The sequence below is a fragment of the Procambarus clarkii genome, chromosome 54 (genome assembly GCF_040958095.1).
Source record: "Procambarus clarkii isolate CNS0578487 chromosome 54, FALCON_Pclarkii_2.0, whole genome shotgun sequence".
NCBI classification, from domain to species: domain Eukaryota; kingdom Metazoa; phylum Arthropoda; class Malacostraca; order Decapoda; family Cambaridae; genus Procambarus; species Procambarus clarkii.
Genome location: NC_091203.1, coordinates 33,602,330 through 33,611,753, shown reverse-complemented (window position 1 = coordinate 33,611,753; position 9,424 = coordinate 33,602,330). Strand labels below are relative to the sequence as shown.

The window sequence follows — 9,424 nt, the reverse complement described above, 5'->3', positions numbered from 1 at the left end:
CACACAATAAGGGGGGCCTGTGGCTGAGTGCACAGCACACTGGGCACGTGATTCTGTTGTCCGGGGCTTCGATTCCAGGTGCCTGCGAGAAACAATAAGCTGAGTTTTTTCGACCCGATGCTCCTGTTACCTAGCAGTAAATACGTACCTGAGAGTTAATCAGTTGCCATGGGCTGCTTCCTGGGGGTGTGTGTGTGGAAAAAAAATAGTAATAGTTTATTTTTAGTTGAGAGGCGGGCGGAAAGAGCAGAGCTCAACCCCTGTAAGCACAACTAGGTGAATATACACACATACAAATACACACACACACACACCGCCGCCGGGAATCGAACCCGGGTTACAGGATTACGTGTCCAGCGTGCTATCCACACAGCAACCTGCGTCCCCAGATGGATTGAGTAGAACCCAGGATGGACAGGTTTGTATGTCATTGTGTAGGACCCACTATGGACAGGGATGTTTTTCATTGTGAATGGCCTAGCATAAACAGGGATGCCTGCCATTGTGTAGGGCCAAACTTGGGCAGCGATGTCTGCCATTGTGTAGGTCCCAGCATGGATAAGGATGTCTGTCATTGTGTAGGACCAAACTTGGGCAGCGATGTCTGCCATTGTGTAGGTCCCAGCATGGATAAGGTTGTCTGTCATTGTGTAGAGCCTATCATAGACAGAGATGTATGTCATTGTGAAAGGCCCAACTTGGACATTGATATTTGTTATTTAGTAGGGCCCAGGAAGAGCAGAGATGTCTGTCATTGTGTAGTGCGCAGCATGCACAGGGATGTATGTCATTGTGAAGGGCCCAACATGGACAGAGATGTCGGTCGTTGTGTATGACTCAGTATGGACAGGGAAGTCTCTCATTATGTAGAGCCCCAGTATAGACAGTGATGTCTGTCATTGTGTAGGGCCCAGCATCGACATAGATGTCTGTCATTGTGTAGGGCCCAGCACTGTCAGGGGATGTCTGTCATTGTGAAAGGCCCAGCATAGACAGGGATGTCCTTCATTAAGTAGGGTCCGTCATAGACAGGGTTGTTTGCGTTTAAGTAGGGACCATCATGGAATGGCATGTCTGTCATTGTGTAGGTCCCGACAGAGATGTCGGTCGTTTTGTATGACCCAGTATAGACAGGGATGTCTGTCATTGCGAAGGGTCCAACATGGACAGGTATGTTTGTCACTCAGTACGGCCCAGCATAGACAGGGATATCTGCCATTGTGTAGAGCCCAGAATGGATAGAAATATCTGTCATTGTGTAGGGCTCAGCAAGGACAGGGATGTCTGTCGTTGTGTACGGCGCAGCATGGACAGGGATGTCTGTCGTTGTATAGGGCTCAGCATGGACAGTGATGTCTGTCATTGTCTTGGGCCCAGGAATAACAGGGATGTCAGTCATTGAGTAGGGTCGAACATGGACAGGAATGTCAATCATCTTGAATGGCCTAACATGGACAGGGATGTCTGTTATTTTGTAGGGCCTAGCATGGACAGGGATGTCTGCCAATGTGTAGAGCCCAGCATGGTCAGTGATGTCTGTCATTTTGTAGGGCCTGGCATGGACAGGGTTGTCTGTCATTTTGAATGCCCACCAGAGACAGGGATGTCTGTCATTGAAGAGACAGGGATGTCTTTCAATGTGTAGGGATAGCATGGACAGGAATGTCTGTCCTTTTGAATGGCCCACCAGAGACAGGGATGTCTGTCGTTGTGTTTGGCCCTGTCATGGACAGGGATGTGTCATTGTGATGGGGTCAGCATGGACAGGGATGTATCATTGTGAAGGACTCAGCATGGACAGGGACGAGTCATTGTGTAGGACCAATCATCGATAGGGATAAATCGTTGTGTAGGAACCATTGTGGGTTGCATAAAAACTGCAGCTCATATAAGGAAGAGGTGAATGCAACTGGCCAATTTACATATATGATCAGGACTGTTCGGAAGTGCCCTGGACAGTTTTCGGATGTGCTCAGAACAATGCTCGGATGTACTCAAGACAATGTTCTGACGTTCTCAGGACAATGTTCGGATGTACTCAGGACAATGTTCGGATGTGCTATATCCGAATCGACCTACATCCGGTAACCAGACTATCATCCGGACATCAGACCTTCGTTTGGACACCAGACTTTCATGAGGATACCATATCTTCGTCCGGACACAAGACCTTCGTCCGGACACCAGACTTTCCTCTGGACACTTGACCTTCGACCGGACAAAAGACCTTCGTCCGGACACCAGACATTCACCCGGATAACAGACCTTGGTCCGGACAATAGACCTTCGTCCGAACACCAGACCTTTGTCCGGACAACAGACCTTCGTCTGGACACCAGACCTTCGTCCGGACACCAGACTTTTGTCCGGATACCAGACCTTCGTCCAGACAACATACCATCGTCCGGACACCAGAACATCGTCCAGACACCAGACCATCGTCCAGACACCAGACCATCGTCCGGACACCAGACCACCGTCCAGACACCAGACCATCGTCCGGACACCAGACCACCGTCCAGACACCAGACCATCGTCCAGACACCAGACCATCGTCCGGACAACAGACCATCGTCCAGACACCAGAGCATCGTCCAGACACCAGACCATCGTCCAGATACCAGACCATCGTCCGGACACCAGACCATCGTCCAGACACCAGACCATCGTCCAGACACCAGACCATCGTCCAGACACCAGACCACCGTCCTGACACCAGACCATCGTCCAGACACCAGACCATCGTCCAGACACCAGACCACCATCCGGACACCAGACCATTGTCCAGACACCAGACCATCGTCCAGACACAAGACCATCGTCCAGACACCAGACCATCGTCCAGACACCAGACCATCGTCCAGACACCAGACCATCGTCCGGGCACCAGACCATCGTCCAGACACCAGACCACCGTCCAGACACCAGACCATCGTCCAGACACCAGACCACCGTCCTGACACCAGACCATCGTCCAGACACCAGACCATCGTCCGGACACCAGACCATCGTCCAGACACCAGACCATCGTCCGTACAGCAGACTACCGTCCGGACACCAGACCACCGTCCGGACACCAGACCACCGACCAGACAACAGACCATCTTCCAGACAACAGACCATCGTCCGGACACCAGACCATCGTCCGGACACCAGACTACCGTCCGGACAACAGTTCATCGTCCTGACAACAGATCATCGTCTGGACACCAGACCATCGTCCAGACAACAGACCATCTTCCAGACAACAGACCATCGTTCGGACACCAGACCATCGTCCGGACACCAGACCATCGTCCGGACACCAGACCATCGTCCGGATAACAGATCATCGTCCTGACAACAGATCATCGTCTGGACACCAGACCACCGTCCGGACACCAGACCACCGTCCGGACAACAGATCATCGTCCGGACATCAGACCACAGTTGCCGGATAATGTATGTCTTGGGATCACTGGATCGTTTTGAGCATATATTAGATAAACTTCTCGGTGGATGAGGATTGATTCAAGTAGGAGCTGAGTCAATAAGTTTTCTGCAGTTTTCTTGACTAGGTCAGTTTTCTACCTTTCTGGGTTATTGCGCTTCTTAGCATTCCATTCCTTCGTGGTATTATCTTTCTCTCAAATCGGTAGGTATATGACAGTAAATGTTCTAGTAATATGTTACATAAATCATTGGTTCCATAAGTCCAAAGAAATTGCTCTTTTCTCAGTGTTTTTGAAACTCTACCTATAATGCTGTGTATTTGATAGACTGAAGCAAAACATGGTTGTTTTTGTCCCGTTCTTCCAACTCCACCTCCACTGCCCTCCTTTCTTCCCTCCATCTTCCAACTCCACCCCTCCTCCCACCCACATCCTATCCAAAACCTACACCATCCCCTTCAACGCACATCATTCCCCCCCACCCACAATAACACTTCCAACCCCACACTGCCAAATGCATACAACATTTTAGTTAGTATTCTGATTAACAGCTTGTAACATCACTTGTTAACAAGATATAAACGTGGTCTATAACTGAAGTGGACCCAACACTGAACTTCTGGAAATACTTACAGCAACAAATATTCAATAAACGATAGCAAAACTCACCATATATGTCAGAGAGTGTCAGGTCAGGGCAGTAGGTCCAGAGGACGAGGAGTGTTCTGTACGAATACATTGATGCAAGTATAACTGGGGTATAACCTAAAATTAAAAATTTAATTAAAAATCATCACATGTAGCCATTAATATTAACTATTAAATTTCCTTTATCACAGGAAAATGTTTCATAATATTGCTGTAATAAACTTGATAAAATGTATTCATTAAGCATGATATATGAGACATAAGACATAATATTTAAATGTCTTGCATTCACTATGAACTGTTGACAAATATCGTGCGGCATCAAGCGCATTCATATAGATTACTGAAACTTTAGTTTATATTTTACCAGACGTGGTCTGGTCATTAATGTCAGCCCCGGCAGCCATCAGGGTGCTAATTGTGAAATTCGAGCCAGCACCATACATGAGCGCTGTAAATCCTGTAATACAAACATTGATACCGCGACCTTCAGCAGCATTCCATACATTAATAATGTATTTCTTGTAATAAAAGGGTTGCTACAGATACCTTACAAAGCATTGGGTTCATAGTAAGATTAAGAAATATGAGTAATGAGGGTCCACACTTGAGGCTGTGTGAAAGTTGCAGGGAGAGTTTTTGGCAGGGGGATATTGTAGAAGGCTTTTTACTATTTTATGAAGCATCAACACTTATAGGCCTTCCATTGAATGTTGTGTTAAGGCATATGGACCTACTTTTGAATGTTGTGTTAAGGCAAATAGTCCTACCATTGAATGTTGTGTGAAGGCATATAAACCTTCCATTGAATGTTGTGTGAAGGTATATAGACCTATGATTGAATGTTGTGTGAAGATATTTGGACCTACCATTGAATGTTATGTTAAGGCATAAAGACCTACCATTGATTGCTGTGTGAAGACATAGACCTACCAGTGAATGTTATGTTAAGGCATATAGACCCACCATTGAATGTTATGTTATGGCATATAGACCTACCATTGAATGTTGGGTAAAGACATATAGACCTACCATTGAATGTTGATTGATGGCATATAGACTTACCATTGAATGTTGTGTGAAGGAATATAGACCTACCGTTCAATGTTGGTTGCAGGCATATAGACTTACCATTGCATGTTGTGTGAAGGTATATAGACCAACCATTAAATGTTAAGCTAAAGCATATAGACCTACCACTGAATGTTGTATTAAGGCATATAGACCTACCAGTGAATGTTATGTTAAGGTATATAGACCTACCATTGAATGTTATGTTAAGGCATATAGACCTACCATTGAATGTCGTTGGAAGGCATATATAGACCAATCATTGAATGCTGTGTGAAGATATATAGACCTACCATTGAAGGTTATGTGAAGGCATATAGACCTACAATTGAATGTTGTGTGAATGTATATAGACCTACCATTGAGTGTTGTTTGATGACATATAGACCTATCATTGTATGTTGTGTGAATGCATATAGACCTTCCATTGATTGTTGTGTGAAGGCATATAGAACTACCATTGAAAGTTGTGTGAATGCATATAGACATACACATTAATGTTAGTTTTACCTAATAAAACTAAGTAGAAGCATGCAAATATATTAAAAAGATATTTTAACTTTGCCAATACTTATTTACTAGCTATAGACAGACCATATATGGAGACATAACGAAATTGATAATTGTAGTTTACTGTATGCATTTGCTTAGTTTACATTCACTCCAGTATTTATGAGGAGTGGTTCTCTGCTCTGACACGAATGAAATGCAGTCGATAATGCATTATTCCCTGCAATATACAGATCTTCATTGTTACCTCATTAAATATTCATTGTACAAAAACTCAGTATTCAGTGTAATAAAACACCTTATGCTGGTCGAGGAGGAGGAGGCCTGGTGTAGGACCGGGCCACGGGGACGTTGAGCCTCAAAATCACAACCTGTCCTCCACTCAATTCCATTATATCCAGCAGTCGACCCCACAGACGCATTCGTAAATTTTAACATGCTGTTCATTCAAAACGGGAATTTTCTGAAATATAAATTAACATTATAAGATATTAGCATATTGTGCATATATATAGGCATTGGTTAGGATAGGTTAGGTGTTAAGGTTCTGTTGGCGATTATTTGTATTTGTAGTGTGTGGGTGAAGCATTTACAGCATTGTGGTTTGAACAAAACTCGACGAAAAGCATTTGTTCCAGAAGTGTTCGAACGTCATCAGTTGTGAGTCATGTGTAAACCGTTTTGCATTCATAGACAAAGGGTTTGGCTGGTGCATGGAATCACTTTTGGGTCTTTGTTTGGAGGACGGGATGAAAAATCATCACAAGGTATCCTGGTTGGGTTTCAGTGTCTCCCTATTGCTAGCCGCACATAGGTGTCGAAGTCCATTTGAGATGCATCAACTTCAGGAGTCCTTATTAATCTGCTGGAGAACACAGCCAACACTTGCCCACCTGGAAGCAGAAGTTTTACCAACACTTCACCAATGGAAAATCTAAAAAAGTAAACAAAGCAAAACTGACAACTACAACGTTCACAGTGAAAACAGGAATTAAACAATAAACAACTATGCAAACAATCCACCAAGTAATTTCTTCGAATCCTCTAGTTGCAGCTGTACACCGCCAAGTTTAGGAATTCCTTCGACCTATAGACCTTCTTGTCAACAGTATTTAGTCCGGACCCTAAGACCACAACCGACACATCTAGAAAGTATTGGATTGGGTTGAGGAACCAAGAAACCACCAGAGGGTATTGGGTGGGGTTGACCCAGCAAACACATAACGTTTTGTAAATTTTCATATTTGTGTTCCCATAGGTGTACGAATAACTTGTCTTGAGAATGGATCAGTAGAGCATTTAAAAATAAAGTAAAAAAATAAAATACAATTTTTATTCAGGTAAGGTACATACATACAAGAGATTTTACATAAATTGATCGATTTATAGATGGAGCTAGTACATACAATGCCTAAAGCCACTATTACGCAAAGCGTTTCGGGCAGGAAAAACATTAATGACTAAAACTTAATACTAATTGAGTATAAAGAATTAAATGTGTTGAGAACAAATAAAATGGGGGAAACATAGCTGAAAAAGCAGCACAAATACAATTAAGTTGACAAACAGCGTTGTTTAAGAACACAGACATGGGTTGACAATAGAGGGGTAAGGTAAGTTACAGGGAATTTATTAGGTACTGCTTCGTTTTTATCTTAAACTGGTTGAGAGAGAGGTACAGTCTTTAACATGGTTGGGAAGGTCATTCCACATTCTGGGTCCCTTGATTTGTAGAGCATTTCTAGTTTCATTAAGTCGTACTCTTGGAATATCAAAACTGAATTTATTTCTGGTGTGGTGCTCATGGGCTGTGTTACAACCTTCAGTGAAGCTTTTGAGGTCTGGATTGGCATTACAGTTCAGCGTTTTATATATAAAAAATACACATGAGAGAATGTGCAGTGACTTAATATCTAACATATTCAGAGATTTGAGTAGGGGTACCAAGTGATGTCTGGGGCCAGAGTTGGATAATGTCCTAATAGCAGCTTTGTGTTGAGTAATTAGAGGACGTAAATGATTTTGGGTAGTAGAACCCCAAGCACAAATGCCATAGTTGAGATATGAATAGATGAGGAATAATAGAGCGTCACCAGGGCATGGCGGGGTACATAATATCTGATCTTAGAAAGAATGCCAACAGCTTTTGAAACTTTTTTTGATATATTTAGAATGTGTCCCTGGAAATTCAGCTTCTGGTCAATGAGGATGCCAAAGAATTTGCCATCTAATTTGAAACAAATTTGGGCATTGTTTATTCTGAGATTTATTTGATTAGAGGATTTATTGCCAAACAGAATATAGAAAGTTTTGTCAATGTTAAGGGTGAGTTTGTTGGCCGTTAGCCAAAGATGGACTTTATTTAGCTCAGTATTTACTGTGGCATTTAGAGCAAGGGGGTCAGGACTGGAGTAAATGAAGGTTGTGTCGTCAGCAAATAGAATTGGTTTGAGGTGTTGGAAGGCATTTGGAAGGTCATTAATGTAGATGAGAAAGAGGATAGGGCCAAGTATGCTGCCCTGAGGAACACTGATGTTGATGGGTAGGGTTGGAGAAATTGAATTATTCACAGAAACATATTGGAGCCTGTCAGTATTGTAAGATCTGAGGTATTGCAGGGAGTGTCCTCTGACTCCATAATGATGTAATTTAAGAAGAAGGTTTTTGGTGGTTGACAGTGTCAAAAGCCTTCCGCAGGTCCACAAATAACCCAACAGGGAACTCAATTTTATCAAGAGCTGCATGAATCAAGTTAATCATACTAATAAGTGCATCGTTAGTTCTTTTTTTGGGTCTGAAGCCATATTGACAAGAGCTAAGTATATCGTGTTTGGCTAGATAAGAGTAAAGCTGCTTGTAGATTAGTTTTTCAAATATTTTTGACAAGTTAGGCAGGATTGATATAGGTCTGTAGTTTTGAGAAACTTTTTCTCCAAAAATCCAAACATATAGGTTTTATAATATACGGTTTTCCTAAAAGTATTTTATTCCTAATGTATTACAAATATTTTTTACATGTTTAAATATAAAGTTTATGGTCTTTTTTGTAAAATTCATTAATAAATTGTGAATGATATTTAATGGCTGTATGAAACATTTAAAATACATTTAGTTATTCTATGATCAGACAAAATTAGTTTTCAAAATTTTGCTAAAAATTGCTCTTTTAAACAATTTGACGCCTTATGTATTTCACTAAACACTAATATCACGTTTAAATATATAATTTATGTATCATTCCCTAAAATAATTAATATAAATCGTAAATGTTGCTTGATTGAGGTGTGAAACATTCTTAAAACTTTTTGTTGTGCTGTATGTGGAAGTGCACCCATACTGCACTTGAGGAAGAGGACAAGGAATGAAGGAGGAGGAGGAGGAGGACGAGAAGAAATGAGGAGGAGGAGGGTGAGGAGGAAGGAGAAGGAGGAAGGAGGAGTAGGAGGGTGAGGAGGAAGGAGGAAGGTTGCGGAAGAAGGCGAGAAGGAGGAGGAGGAGGAAGGAGGATGAGGGCGAGGAGAAAGGAGGATGAGGGCGAAGAGGAAGGAGGATGAGAGCGAGGAGGAAGGAAAATGAGGGAGAGGAGGAAGGATGATGAGGGCGATGAGAAAGGAGGATGAGGGTGAGGAGGAAGGATGATGAGATGGAGGAGGAAGGAGATGTAGGAGGAAGAGGTCGAAGCAGTAGTGGAAGGAGGATGTGGTACAGGAGGAAGGAGGATGAGGTAGAGGAAGAATGAGTAGGTCTAGGAGGAAGGAGGAAGA

General features: G+C 42.9%; 2 protein-coding genes across 2 annotated transcripts; one reads left to right on the top strand and one right to left on the bottom strand.

Annotated features, from left to right (window-relative positions):
- Window positions 1-1,183: 1,183 nt before the first annotated feature.
- LOC138352783 (uncharacterized) lies at window positions 1,184-1,579 on the bottom strand. Its single transcript, XM_069305373.1, has one exon. The coding sequence runs from the start codon at window positions 1,577-1,579 to the stop codon at window positions 1,184-1,186; it is 396 nt and encodes a 131-aa protein (XP_069161474.1).
- Window positions 1,580-2,136: 557 nt separating this feature from the next.
- Window positions 2,137-3,324, top strand: LOC123750232 (salivary glue protein Sgs-3-like). Its single transcript, XM_045732348.2, has one exon. It carries the CDS (start codon window positions 2,137-2,139, stop codon window positions 3,322-3,324), a length of 1,188 nt encoding a protein of 395 aa, XP_045588304.2.
- The last annotated feature ends 6,100 nt before the right edge of the window (window positions 3,325-9,424 follow it).

Excerpts from the sequence above, each read along its gene's own strand:
- LOC138352783 (XM_069305373.1), bottom strand. The coding sequence starts at position 1,579 with ATGACAGACAACCCTGTCCATGCCAGGCCCTACAAAATGACAGACATC.
- LOC123750232 (XM_045732348.2), top strand. The coding sequence starts at position 2,137 with ATGAGGATACCATATCTTCGTCCGGACACAAGACCTTCGTCCGGACAC.